This window comes from Branchiostoma floridae, chromosome 5 (genome assembly GCF_000003815.2).
Source record: "Branchiostoma floridae strain S238N-H82 chromosome 5, Bfl_VNyyK, whole genome shotgun sequence".
Taxonomy (NCBI): domain Eukaryota; kingdom Metazoa; phylum Chordata; class Leptocardii; order Amphioxiformes; family Branchiostomatidae; genus Branchiostoma; species Branchiostoma floridae.
The window spans coordinates 18212532-18227560 of record NC_049983.1 but is presented as its reverse complement, the minus strand read 5'-3'; the positions used below and the strand labels follow the sequence as shown (position 1 = coordinate 18227560).

The 15029-nt window shown below is 41.5% G+C and overlaps 2 protein-coding genes across 3 annotated transcripts; one reads left to right on the top strand and one right to left on the bottom strand.

Moving 5' to 3' along the window:
* Positions 1-3445: 3445 nt before the first annotated feature.
* On the bottom strand, positions 3446-9158 carry LOC118416616 (tRNA (guanine-N(7)-)-methyltransferase-like). Of its 2 annotated transcripts, none has more exons than XM_035821772.1 (6): positions 8976-9158; positions 5948-6108; positions 5333-5517; positions 4889-5002; positions 4479-4580; positions 3446-4184 (listed from the first exon to the last, which is right to left on the bottom strand). In XM_035821772.1, exons 1-6 carry the CDS (start codon positions 9050-9052, stop codon positions 4062-4064), a joined length of 762 nt encoding a protein of 253 aa, XP_035677665.1. In that variant the 5' UTR covers positions 9053-9158; the 3' UTR covers positions 3446-4061. The 2 variants fall into 2 exon arrangements, with proteins under 2 accessions (XP_035677665.1, XP_035677664.1); XM_035821771.1 differs by having other exon boundaries at positions 3446-4187; positions 8976-9157.
* On the top strand, positions 6115-14864 carry LOC118416612 (protein rolling stone-like). The gene is made up of 3 exons (XM_035821765.1): positions 6115-7046; positions 11710-11861; positions 13018-14864. The coding sequence occupies exons 2-3, from the start codon at positions 11784-11786 to the stop codon at positions 13873-13875; spliced, it is 936 nt and encodes a 311-aa protein (XP_035677658.1). The 5' UTR covers positions 6115-7046; positions 11710-11783; the 3' UTR covers positions 13876-14864.
* The last annotated feature ends 165 nt before the right edge of the window (positions 14865-15029 follow it).

Below are 15029 nucleotides of genomic sequence, written 5' to 3'. Positions count from 1 at the left end.
CTGTTGCCGTGGTAAACCACAAGACAGCATATGATGTAAGAACTTACAGCACTCCTGATAAAGTGCAGTGCTGTTGCAAAGAAGCATGTCAGATTTCAATACAAAAAGCTGCAATATCAGTTTCTTTTATCTCCATGCTGTAATAGTACTGCTGCTGAAACAGTGCATGAGACAGAAAATGATTTTGTGAGTTTGTTCAAAGTTTGTATCATTAGAATGTGCTTAATGCCTAAGAGTTTGTAAGGATGAAGATTACTTACGAGGGTGAGTCAGAACTTACTGCAAGTGGTTTCATAACATTCATTTTTAATCGAGTTGAAATTTGGCAGAATTTGCCAGAAAGGTACAATCTATGGCAAAATATACAACAATCATGCACTGTCTGCAGGGTTAGCTGTGATTTTGTAACCAAATTTGTAACAGGTTGATGACAGGCACTTGTTATTCTGCACTGTAGTGTTAACGCTAGTTCACCTTTATTCGCAGGGTAACCTTTATCCGTTGCATTCAAGACTAGGGTATTTAGGGATATTAAGTCAACGGACGGTGGTTTCAAACTGCAATAACTACCAATAATGCAATTTGAAACCACATGTCCATCGACTTGATATCTCTACATTCCCTGTTTGTAAGTAGAACGGATATAGGTTACCTCGTGAATAATGGTGAACTTGCATTAGATTCCAGCCGGTATGGAGTGAAATAAAATCATGCATGGGTATTATGCATTCTTTTGAAATAGTATACCTAACTAAAATGTAACTTTCTTGGACTGACACTTATATAACACCGTATTCACTGTGTTATGTAAGCACAAAGAATCATGCATTAGTATTTTGAATTAGTATGCCTAAGATGTAACTTCCTTAGACTGGCACTTATATAACATATTCATGGTGTTATATAAGCACAAAGAATGAACCTATGTAACGTTATATATGAAATGCACAAAGGGCTGATTAACGTACATACAATACCATTCACTCCTATCACTTCATTGCGGACATGTTCATGAGGCTGAGTTGTTGCCATGGTAAACCAAAAGACAGCTCATGATGTAAGAACTATCAGCACTCCTGATAAAGCGCAGTGCTCCGTCCCTTGCTTCATTCTGCTTGTCGACTCCATCGCAGACGTGAGCCCCTCACTGGTCCTCTATCCCACTGAAGTCTATTCTGCTAGCCACGAAAGACCACAGCCAACTCAGCCATGTTCAACAACAGCTCTGCTCTTTCATCCGTTCTCGACAAGACAGCAGAGGGTCAATTTGACAGGAAGATTCCCTGCATCCTGTCAAACTTACGAAACAACATGTCCTACGACGAAGCCGAGGAAGCCTGCTCCATGTACACTGACTTTTCGGACTTGGGAACAGGGATAACTGTCATCCTTTTGTTGACGGGCCTTCACATCATCGTATCTAATGCTGTCGTGCTTTGGGGAATCGCCAGAACACCAGAGCTGCACAAGCAAGTCTACTTTTTCATGGCAAACCTAGCTATGACAGACCTGCTAGCAGGAGTAGGACTCCTCGTACGGTGTGGACTTGTAGACCAGGTGGGGTTGACCAGACTGTATTTCATAATGAACAGTTCCAATTTTATCATGTATACTCAAACAATGTCTGCATCAGCACTATGCCTACTGTCTGTAAGCTGCTATGTTGCTATAAGACATCCCATATTGTTCTACACCCGTGCTCCTAGCGCAAAACACGATGCAGGTGTGGCCAGTTTCTTCTTGGCTTGTTCTGTCCTTGTTCAGTTTCATACCCAGCATGGGTTGGAACTGTCTGGACATGCCCATATCAAAATGTGTCAACTTTAACCCCCTGCCGTATGCTGCTATTTTAGTCATCGTATTCATCTTGCCAGCATGCATCATGCTGTTTACTAATATAAGTGTATTCATAGCCATCAGAAAACGGCTAAAGAGAAGGCTTGGGCAGCAGGGGGGTCAAAATGATCCAGAACAAAATGGGGCAGGGCAAGATCAGCCTAGCAATGAAGCAGAAAGAAAATTCCAGAAAAGTATGCACAAGGCAAGGACTGTCATGATTCAGGTAGTAGTGGCTTTTATCTTTTGGCTACTGCCTCTTATACTCATCCCGGTATGCCGTGCAGCTGGGGAGATGTGCCCCGTGCCAAGTGTGGCCTTGCTGATGGTTCTGAACTCGGCAATCAATCCAATTGCAAGTATCATCCATTCTCCTACAGCAGAGTACCGTCAGTCATTTATTCCTGACTGTACTCTGCTTTCCTTCCCTTTTGCCGGCGGTATTACCCACCCTACTTATTAGATATTAATGAGCTTGCCCTTATATGGGCAGTCAGCCGTTGGGGATCGGGCGTTGGCATGGTGAGCAAACAAAGTCATGGTAATACGTAACATGATTGGCTGATAGCTTCCCAGCGGCCTTTGCGAGACAGCTTCAAGCCCAAGGAAGCCCAAGGAAGGCCTGTTCTCTGATTGGTTGACAGCTTGTTTGTGGCGACAATCATAATACCCGTAGGTAGGGCCTGGGACAGCAGGGCCCCATAAGGTAGTGCCGTTGGGGACCGGGCGTTAGGAGGATGGTATCATCCGCACACCGAACTTACGGAAGAGAATCCGTCTAGATGCTGCAGCTTTTCACCAGGTGCTCGTCACCTTAATACGGGGAAACCGTGTGAATCCACGGGTCGTACAACCTCCCTTAAATCTACAGTGCGTTGACTCTTCTAGAAGTGGACAGAATTCGAACATGGCAGCAGGGCAGCCCTAAACATGACACAATAGGACGCATGCTAACCAGCTGGCAGGTATGGCAGAGAATCTTTCCATCATAGAAATTAACTGAAAGAATACTGCATCCTATGGAGGGCAGTGGCAAGTATATGATTACCTTATGATCTTAATTTGTGATTTTGATTTGAAAGCAGAATATAAAAGATATAATTACATGTATCACTGTGCTATTAGTGTTAGACAAGATCTATAGATTCACATGTTGTCCATGTATATACGCATACTAGTTTGTTGTCTGCACATTACTTTTACATGTATTAGATTACCAATAAATATGTTGCTACACAGTACCTCATGGTTTGAATGTCTCCTAATGTCTTTCTGCCTTAGAGATTGCATACAGTACGTATACAATCAAAACAACTTGATGCATGAAGAAGTAGTAGCAACTTGTAACAATTGTTTTGGTTCTAGATAAAATGTCTCCTGCAAAACAGCGCCATAATGGCATCATACATAACGTAAGTCTGGGTATTCTTTTTTCATCATACTGGTTGCCAACACCACCACAAACATCACGGATGTGATCCTCTTCAGCAACCTTCAATAGACTGCCAATCAGCAAAGAATGAGTCGCTGATTAATGAGATCTTTTATAACATTCTTGATGAGACTGGAGAAGCGTGCTGGACTAATGAACTTATATTATTGAGCATACAACATGTAATGTTACCTGCGTACATCTTGTCAATGATGAATGGTCCATTCATTTCCCCAGCGGCCCAGCCTAACAAAGAAAATTTTGTGACTTGTTGCGTCCATAAAATACTGAATATTTCTGTTCCTTTGTTTTATAAGTTATGTTATTCACGCCTGTCGAGGTACAGGACATGTTTGAATTACCTTTATCCGTACCTAACATTTCTCAGTGAAATGCCTTAAACCTCTGTCTATCTATTGTGAGTTAGTTGGGTGATGGTGAATGAGTGAGTGAAGAAGTCAGTGAGTTAGTGATTGAGCGTATGAATGAGTTGGGTGTGTGGGCATATGGAACGGCCAGTAAAGTTGTGTCCATACGTCAATAATTTATTCTCAAACTTTTGATAGGAAACAATTATCTCATAGCCACTCTTTTCGCTTTAATCTAAATAACATGCTGACAGACAAAAATAAGACCACATTACCATAATATTTGAATAAGCAGTGCTCAAAGTATTTCAAGCACTGAATAATGTTTTACAAGGATGTTCTTTATGTAACGTCCTTGGGTTATATAACTGTTACCGTATAAAATCATATTAAATCAGCCGTTGCAAAGAAACATGTCAGATAGTCTAGTTTGGTAAAAGTGGATCCTTGATTCGTCTGAAGATGGCTAGGAACTTGTCTCCTTTGTTTCTGGTGACCTTCTGGCCTTCCTCCGTACTTTCATAGAGTTTTTCAACAATCGGGTCATCCTTCTGCGAGAAGAGAAACAGTGTCAGATGTGGAATACAGTAAATCTGTTTACTTTGTGGTATCAAATATACACACAAATAAAGTACAGCATGGTGAAAAAAACTTTGCAGTACATGTTTCTTTTGATTCACAACATTAACTGAGACAATACAAAACGTTGTGGACCAAAATAATGGAAATGCTTACCAAAATCAACTATTTCAAGGTTTGCACTTACACACATTTAACACAAATCTGTACCACTAATACTACTGTAATCTGCGTGTGAAAAATACAATACAAACCACGCTTACATATTCTTCTGCAGTCATTTGTTGGAACAATGGGTGTTGTACAAAGTGCTGCTTCATCCATTCATGTACCTCCTCAACATCTGTTATTGTGTAGACAATAGCCTGAAACAAAAGAACTGTACATATAGTAAAGTACAGTAGAGAAAAAAACTCATCCTATAGACAAAGGGCTTTTGTACTGTGATCAGATTGACTTGGAAAGTCATACAAGTATGTGGATTGCCTTACGTTTTTGGTTTGGGTGTTCAGAGACCTGGTTGGCTTAAGAAATTAGCAATAAAAGATATAGAACCACAATGTATCAGACTGCACATATACAATTTGATTTTAAAACCATGATCCAGCTTATTGTACATTGTAGAATGTATGAGACAGGATTAAGAGAATTGTAGCACATGATAGGCCCTCACCCCCACTGCCAGCACATAGGCATACTCAGCCAGCAGGGTGGAGCTGATGATTCTCCACTTGTGTTTGGTCTTCTTGAAGTGTGGATCGGGAAACAAGAAGAACATCTTCTTCAACTGGAGATAACAAAAGACAACAAAGTTAATAGTTGTTTTTAACTTTGAAATAAGAAGTCAGGAAAGGATACACATATCTTTATTGTTATAATATCATCATAAGAGGTACCAATGCCCACCTCACCGCTACTCACCAGTGTGCCGTATTGGAAATATTATTCAGTTCAGCACACATACTTATCAAAAAAGAGTTTGGGTTTTTCCCAGTGAAAGTAGACCAAACCTTACAGTCTGGTCTTGTGTAGCTTGTACTCACTGTACGGAATTAGTGCATTATGCCCAAAGGCATTTTACAGGTTATACTGAACACACAAACAAACCGTGCCTTACCTGTCCTTTTCTGAAGAAGTTTGGGAGGTACTTCATGGCGTTTGTCCTGATACAGGAGACGTTCTGGTACTCCCCTGGATGTTTGTCTCTCAGGGCCTTTATTCTGTCCGTCACATAATCTGATACCTTCACTCTGATCTCCATCCCCAGCATCAGGGTGTCAGGAAACATGGGGGACAGCGCCACTTGGTCGAGACAGACAAAAATTACATGTCAAATTTTGCTCGTAAGGACAGCTAGGGACCATACATAATATAGAAAAAATAAAACAAATATCCAAGTGAACCAAATGTACATACAACAGAAAAGTCTAAGCTGTTTTATGAAATGATTTAGGATAGGGAATGGCGAGCAGCCTGTCGCTGTGGCTGTTTGGTGCCAAAATTCTATTGGTTAGTGGTTTTGGCAGCAGGCGAAAAGTTGATAATATGATAGAATGTAGAATAAAACTATTAACACATGATCTTATAGAACTCCATTTTATTTCAAACTTCTCCCTGCTTAGATATGCTGTAATCAAGGCAAATTTTGTGTTTGTATGAGCTGATATTAGCGAGGAGTTTATGAATACAGGTATGAGAGGTTGTAACAGAAGTCTAACAACGGTTCCCTTACCCAGTAAGCCCCCGTACCCACAGCCGATATCTGCGAACTCCACCCTGGACGGCAGTCGCTCCTCGGCCTCTTTATCATCATCGTGCCTCTCCGCTTGGCTGGGCGACTCAAAGAATGCTGGGTAATAAGGTGACCAGTCCATCACATCTGGCTTCACAGGGCTACCAGGGAACGGGGTGGAGATAACAACAGTACACATTTCAACCTTGTCAATCTTGAGTGAAGAAGATCTTAATGTTACCTTCAGTGCTTTACAGAACCTTGACCTCTGACGTCCACTCCATCTTTTAACGTTTTTGGTTTGACCTTTGAATGTTTACGACTGCTGTGAAATCAAGAAAGTTTTATCTGATGAAAGTTCCTCCGTGAAATTGACACCAATTTTGTTTTGACACCTCGGTTTTCATGTGATCTACTGTATGTTGTCCACTAGTGTCTGAACATATGTCTTGTTTATATCTGTCATATTTGGCGAAAATCGATTGGACGACGATTCTGCGGCAATCGCCTGAGCCTCGCTTATAAAGATAACTTTATTACGCAACTATTGTACAAGGTACAAAGTATGGATTGTATGTGACAGGGACGGTTTTCCGGTGAAAAATACGCGCAACCCTCTGTCGATCTTAAATATCTTTCATCGATACGCCCAAAGATCTTGGATAATGTGACAGGGCCATGCATGTATGGTGAGCCCCCTTGGAAATTTTCAAAAGTTGCAGGGCTGGGGTCACGCACCAGTTTTGAAATGAATAAATAAATAAATTTCAAGACCACCATCAGATCAGAGTTTCTATATTGTTATGCACAGTATTACATGTTAACTATGTCAAAATTTTTTCCCTTTTAAGAGTACTATTTTGGATATTTCATTTTGAAATAAGAAGACTGCAGGGATAACGTACTGGATTGCCATTATGCTGTCACGTTTGTTGTTTACTTCAAATAACTCGTATGAAGTGTCCCTTCTACCTCAAGTCAAGTCATGTGTAGTGACAGGTTAACCGGTTAGACAACATCTTCAGACAGGGTGTGACACTGGCAGGTCAGCACTGCAAGCTTGAAGATCTCTAACTTTGTCACCAACTTTGTCTTACAGGTGGGGATATATTTACTGTGTAGGTTCTAGTTGAAGAAATGAAAATTGTTTTCTGTCGCAGTGAGCAGGGTTTGAAAAGCTTCATAGCAAGTTACCACGCACACATATGCGTAGCTATTATTGAAAATATGTAACGACCAAACCTTAGCCTCAGGGAATTCTTCTTGTTTTCATAATGGCAATACGATCGAATGTTTATCTTGTTCTCAGTTTAGCGTATTGGGGGAGATTACAATAACGTTATGGTGTCGAGGTGATGTACAAGTTGGTGGGGTTAAGACGTTGTGGTCCAACTTTGTCGCAGTATGGCTGAAAATACGTAGTTTGGGTTGTTACATTTTGCACTAGATGTGTTTACAAAATCTCTCACTGGCTGGGTTTAATGAGGGGGGCGGAAACTGTCGGGCTAGGAGACCGTTTTTAGTCAGGCTATGGTTACTTACGAAGTAGTTGAGTCAGACCGTACCTCAGGCCGAAAGACAAGTCGTAGCGGTAACAGATGTCCGGGTATTCAACCATCGGCAAGAGCGTTTAATAGATCGTCAAATGCCTTTTCTCTTAAAGCACATGGATCAAGACCTATTATTGCAACTTTGTCCTGATATCTAGCCTTGGCTACATCACTATATCATTCACAGTACGGAGACAAAACAGCACACTTGAAGTTGAACCCGCCGCAAGTAACTTTGGTAGCGCCGTTCTGTGTTCTACTTATCCAGGTTATCATCCAACATGCATGGTGCCCACACGTGGAGAAGCGGTTTTCGAACGTTCTGTGAAAACGATCTAACATCTATTATCATAATACCAGCACGTTTACGACGATTTCTCTAGCCATACTGATTTGACAAATTGTCATTTTCTCCAGTTACATGTTGCTGTTATAGGTTACCCTTGCCACTTCTTCTGTGTAACATTTCTGCCACTCTTGTCCTGCTAAAAGCGTAATATCGTAATTGTAACATGCCGCGGAATTACACGGCGAACGGGCACGTGGTTGGGAGGGGGTACAAAATACCGGCCGGAAGAAACACGGCACAATTAACTGTCGCTATGTACCTTTATACATCCTCCATGTTCCTTCCTTTTCTGTTAGTAAATGCATAAAACATAAACCTGCATGAGCATACAAAATGTCATGAGAAAACGGACGTATACTGTCAAGAATTTTCATTTAACTTTGGTCCGTCACAACCGCTGTGACGTAATACTTTACTGCTGGAGTAGATATAAAAATGGCGGGAAAATGGCTGCATACGTTCAATTTTGCCCATTCAGTCGTAGATCCGGACTATTATGCAACGGTTCTTCACACTTTTACATGAGTTGTAGGTCACCAACAGAAATTCAAGATTGCTGTTGAATCATGTTTGTCTTGTGCTGTGAGCTAGTGTAATTATGATCTACAAATCGATGTGACGGTGTGTTCGTCCCACGACGAGCTGCCTGTCCCGAAAAAGATACTGAAAACTTTTCGCCTTGTTGTCTTCGAATTGCATTGTAATCGATGCTTTGTAAATGATGTATTGGACACCTAGATGTCTGAAGTGTGCATACCTCAGAAATAACTATTGCTGCATGTGTAGATCTCTTTAAATTCCATTATTTTTTATCGGCCGGTATAAGTCTTACGGCCGGTATTATGCCAATGCATGTTATAGCTATATTGAGGTTTGTGTCTATAGTAGACGCATGTTATGTCGAAATATAAACAACCCTTTCAGACAGATGGATAGAACAACACTTATTAGTAGATACTAGTGACGATACTGCTTGAAAAAAAAAATACACGTTTGATTAGTTTTAGTCCCCCTCCCCACCAGACTGTACTACATGTGTGTATAACCTCCTATATCCCAATCTACATTATCACACACCAGACCTACATAATCTTCATTGAGTCTACGATTAAAAGTATGCATCACTCACTAATCAAAGCTGTGATCAGCCATGGGGTTGGAGTGGGCACGCTGACGGTAAAACTTTTTCTGCGGAAGGGACGCCATCTTGGATGTTGAAAGTAGCGCAAAAGTGAGGCATGATGGGTACAATTAAGGTCAGTCACCTTCAGAAATGAAGCAGATGTTGGGTGTGAAAGTTTATCTGTCTATCGGGCTGCACAGGATTCTCTGAACACACAGGAGTCTAACACTAAGAAAACCTGACTAAAACGTTATTATTAAAGAACAGGGACTTGGTGCACCCTTATGCAATACAGGAGGGTTCTAAAGATGGTCATTAAACACATCTTATATTTCACTGATGAATAAACAAAGTTTGACCACAATTACAGCCTTGTCGAACCCCACGCTTATCAACCAAAGTTTCGGTAAGACCGTGGCTAGTTTTAACACAACTTGTTATTTTTATTTTGCCCAGAAATACATGTCTTTTAATCATTGCAATAATATTTTGGACTGCTAGTAGACGCTTTTGAACGGCACCGTGAATGCTCTTGAACATCATGACTAACGTTACATTCTATACACATTGTACGTAACCGGGTTATGTTCATACAGATATTAAACACAGTTAGATGATCAGTACGTAGACGAAATGTAATTTAAAGCCAAATATGTTTTCCTTTGAAATGATAAAAGGTGACATTTCACGAAACTACGATATGGTTCCATTGTGGCAGCGCGGGTTCATATGCAGGTAGGTATGCACTTTTGATTTTATCTGATTACGATCTTTGTTCTTTGAACATAAACAGAACGAAGACCGAGAAGTAGCCATCCTCTCTTGGTTGAAACCAAAACGTTTATACATTAATTTATAGGTCTTATATGAATGTAGGTATTTCCATAAGCTTCATTGGCTTTTACTGCGTAAATTACTTTTATGAAAAGTAGTTGTTGATTTGCATCATTAGGTTCTTATTATGTGCGTCATCACTTAGGCTATCTACATACCAAAATCATGACGATCCGTCAATAGGTTCTTCAGACATCTCCTCTAAATATTGAAACTAAATTGGTCCTTTAGTTCCAGAAAGGTCTTTCATTTATTGAATGAATGAATGACCTTTATTGTACATTTGTGCTCAAACAAGCTTTATTTGATTTATTGATCATCGAATGTAGAAGGTTGTTCTTGTCAAGTTACCAAGTTGCATATCTTTCGGAGTCCAGACTTTCCTCGATGCTACAGGTGATCTACCTCGCAACCTGTTCCCCGCAATGTAAGGCGGAACGACCAATCAAGAAAATAAGTTATTACATGGAAGAGTAAACTCGTACAATTCAGATCCTTTATGCATAATTGACCCATGACCTGGACAGGTACTGCTAGATGTTAAATATATATATGCTGGAAAACTAGTTGACGTCATCTTTTCGAACGGGTGACACACTTTGTAGCGCCCGATCTCTTTAGACGGCCGCGGGTGCGATATACTGACAACGGACAGTAAGTGAGGTGCGGGTTCTTTGTTCCAAGCCTGTAAGACGGGGGCATCATTCGTCTGTACCACTACGTTATAATATACTTACAGGTACTATTATTTGGCCAAAGAAGTTGTTATCTTAAAGCCTGTGGTTGATTATCTTTTTGGATTGAACGCCGCAATATAAATATCTGACCTCGACGGGATTTAGGTTGTAAATTTATTTTTTGTCGATGTTTGTGTCTGCATCTGTGTGTGTGGGCGCACCTGTGTTTTACAAGTTAGGGAAGTGTGTATTGCTGAAATATTACACATTATGTTCTTCCACTTTCACTTCTTGTTTAACCGGGCCATATATATACTCAGACCTGCTTTCCAGTTCCGCTTAATATTACAGTAACAATGATTTGTGTAAAAAACACTAGCACTACAATAACGTTTAGAACAACAATATTCATCATTATATGATCTACGACTTTGGTAAAACATTGGCAAAACTTTAATGCCCAAAAGTCATTAAGCTAAAACCTAACTTTGTACACGACTTTAGTTTAAGTTCATCCGTAGGTGAAACCCAGCCGACATGCGGAAACTATACATTTCACCGTATCATATTGACGTCGGTTCTAAGTAGATGCTCCAAGGGAAGCAATATTGGTCGTCCATCGGCAACAGATGATTTTACTTTCCGTTTATTGCTCTATGTAAGTCCTAGTACAGATCATTTCAGGCCCTGTTGGCTCTTGAAGGCACTGCCGTTAACTGGAATCACTCAATATAGGTGAAGAAAGTCCACTTTCGGGGAGGAAACTAGATCAAATTTGGGTAAGACGGCCATATTAGGGCGGCACGTTCGTTTGCAGAAGGGCCGTAAAGGTACGTGTTGGGGTGTAATTAGGGTGGGTTATCACGCAGAGGTCACCGCGATTGTGACACGTCAATGACATTTCCGACGAGGAGACGGCCATTCCCACCAAGTGTGTCATCTCAGGACTCTGTTGAGTCAAGGCCAAAGCCCTGCAGGGTCTGGTTTCACTTTAGAAAAATATCATGCACGAGTGGACCGCTGAATCTTCTGTGGAGAGGGGTGTGGGGGAATCTTTAAGATTTTACAGAATTTCAATATAGTTGACAGAACTACAGCAATTAACGCTTTCGGTGAAACACTTGTTGTGTTGTTCGATAAACTAGCATACAGCACCCAGATGATAGTACCACGATCTGATGCAATACAAAGGTTCCGCATGTACCCAGACATTGTGGTTGCTTCCCTAGGTTAAACGGCGAACTGCAGCACAATCGAACCTGTCCACAACTTGCTACTTGAACCTGAAGGCATCTTTTCCAAAATGTCCTGTCGAGAGGAGTTCTCCCTGGCCGCCCTCCGCCTACACCACCGCGATCGCTCAGTCTTCTCTCGCTCACCGGTATGTAGAATATTCGTTATCACAGATCGTATGCATGTATCGTGGCTGTGGTCGATTCTGTTGTTTTCTGACAGCATTTATAAAAGTATGTGCCAGCTGCTAAACTTGTCATTAATACGGGCTAAAGCGCAACCGAAAGACCTCATATTCGGATGTTTTCATTGGCATAGGTCCATTCTCGGAATGTCAGAAAATAGCCAAAGTAGTGTTAATGATTGAGAAGCTATAGCTAGCAACGGAGAAGTTCATATCAGTGAAGGAAACTACGCTCTTGACAACGAACCCAAGTTTCACACCATGTTACATGATTCTAGCCCTAGGGTACTAATGAACTTGAATGAACCTGGGCACAGCCTACCGGCCACATGCCAGAGTATACAGTGGCTTCGAATTCCGGTGTCAAGCAAAGTCTCTGCCCCTGCCAAATATTTGTCCCAACACTGCTCAAGGGATCCCAGTATACCTGAGGGGAGAGATGTGAGTCACACTCGTGAGGCATGGTAGTTTTCAAGTAGACGTCTGTGGGTCGATTTTGGGAGGAGTCACACTGCATAGGCTAACCCAAACTCCACCTAACCCTAACCCTAACCTTAACCGTATAGCCGGCCCTAACCTCGACCCTTACCTCGAGTGTAAGAGTAACAATTTGGCTCCATCCCTGTGACAAACGTTGCATATCGCAGACACAAGGACAGCACAATTTTACGTGTTACCCCGCCGTTTTGCGGCCATATGGCTGTGATACAATACACATGTACTAGCTTTAAAGCAAAAACAGTTTTGTGATGGGGCAAGACCGACGAAGAGAACAATTTGACTTCCCTTGTGATAATTGTAAGACAACACATTAAATGACAGATTGAAATGATCAATTTTCTGCTAGACATGCATATGTTGTTATACATAACTTTTGTTGTCAACTTTCTTAAGCTTTCTTAAAAGGCAATTCTTTGGAAACAACATTTCATTGTTGTTCGTTACAGTTTTTCCTGTCTCTGTTGAATTAGCCGCGTCAGTCCTGGTATAGCTGCAGAATCGCTTTCGACTTCGCCTAATAGGTTTGGCAACCTGTTACTGAGAAACGCAGCAGCAATAGCTGCATAGTATATAGGCATGCATATGTCTACTAATCATACATTTCTATCTGTTTCAACAGTGGTGGCGCGGGCAGGTAGGCTTTCTGGTCTACAGGTCGCTGATGACGGCCCTGACGCTGGCCATTTTGGTGTTCCTACTGATCTATCACTACCATATCCAGGGACGGTCCGACCCGTGGCCGATCTACCTGACCAACTGGAGCTTCACCGTCCTTACCGCGCACATGGCCATGGCTTTGGTCGTCTGCGTCGTGGACTTCGTGTCTGAACAAGGAGCAGGACCGACTACCATGGCCACCTCGTCCGAAAACACCACCAATAGAGACATAGCCACGGTAGAAGAAGCAGTTCAGTTGACTGATATTGAGCATGTTGGTGATGATGAGAATGAAGAAACGATCCAAGACAGTAGCGGACTGCACTGGTATCACAAAGCCCACTGGATCTTGCACAACACCAGCATCACCGCGGCTTTCTTTGTCACAACGCTCTATTGGACGTTGGACAGGGGCACGGTGTCTGTCAGCAGCATATTTGAACATGTCGTAAACTCCATCATCGCGCTTCTGGACCTCTCAGTCAGCGGCACACCAGTTAGGATCCTAAACGCGATCTACCCTGTAGCCTACGCAGCGGCGTACGCGGTGTTCTATGTCGTCTACTGGGCCGCAGGGGGAAAGGGACGAGACGGAGCCACAGCCCTATACGCGGTGATGGATTTTGGGAAGGACCCAGGCATGGCGGCAGTGTTTCTGGTGGTGTTCGTGTTCGTTGCGTCGCCGGTGTTCCATCTCCTGGCGTACGGACTGTACCGTCTGAGAGAACTGGTTGTGACTAGGATCAAGCGAAGGACCCCAGTCACAGCGCGGTCCTTCGAAACGGAGAACACAAGGAACGTTCATTCACAAGTCACCTGATTATATATGACGTCATGACGTCCTCCTATCTAGCAGCACATAGCGCCCACGATAAGTCATTCTTGTGGTGAATCGTTTCTACACCGCTTTAAAAAGTGTATTTACACGTATAATCACTTAAGCATAGATATGAGTTAATCTTCTGGCGATGGCACATGTAAGTTGGTTGGATGGACGGACGATGGCTTGTATCATCTCCACTCTTTATCTTGCCTGGTATCCAGCCGTAATATAGCTCCCGAGTCTCTTCTCTCCTCTTAGCAATAGCAAAGAGGAGAGAAGAGACTCGGGAGCTATATTACGGCTGGGTACCAGGCTACTCTTTATCGTCTCATGAGATTTTCACCCACAGATTCCCTTCAACTCGTACGATGCAAATATTCTGATGAATTGGCTGTTATTTTTTTTTTGCCATCTTAACGTTTATAATGTTAGCATACCTTTTACCTACTGTAATAAAACACACTTTTAGTCATTTGTGCTGCCAGAGTTTTTTTTTAATTCAGCAAACTATCTTTTTTTTCTCTTTCTCTTTCATGTACTATTAAACCTCTGCACAAAGTCATTGTATACAAACGCCGCTTTTCTATTCTGTACAATTTATTTTCGAACCCATAGATATGAATACATGGCGTATTGCAAGGCAGATATGACTACCAACAATTGCACTACTTGTAACATGAATGATGTTCCCAACGTTACCGGTTTCTTAATGCAGCATTGTAGCTAACATGACGTTTCTTTCATTCTTACAACAGAATGAACCCAAAACAAAACAACTTTTCGAACGGCAAGACGTACATTTGTACCATGATATACACTGGTAGAAAATTCATATCAAACCTTTTATCACATTTCAGTCGTATCCTACATGGTAACAATATCCTCAAAACATGCAATGTAAAAAGATCACAGAAAAGCTAAGATACAGTTTTTACAATACTGTAGTTATGGGAAATATTGCTTAGATTGATTATGCCTAAACTAAAATACATAAACCACCTTCCATCATAACAATAAGGCATTTTAAAGTACATCTCTTGATGTAGATTTAACTGAAACTTCCTCAGCCTGTAGCATTTAGAGAATTAAGTCCTGAAAATGTATTTAAGATCATTTTGTCTCACGAATAAATGTCTTATTTCTTTGGATTT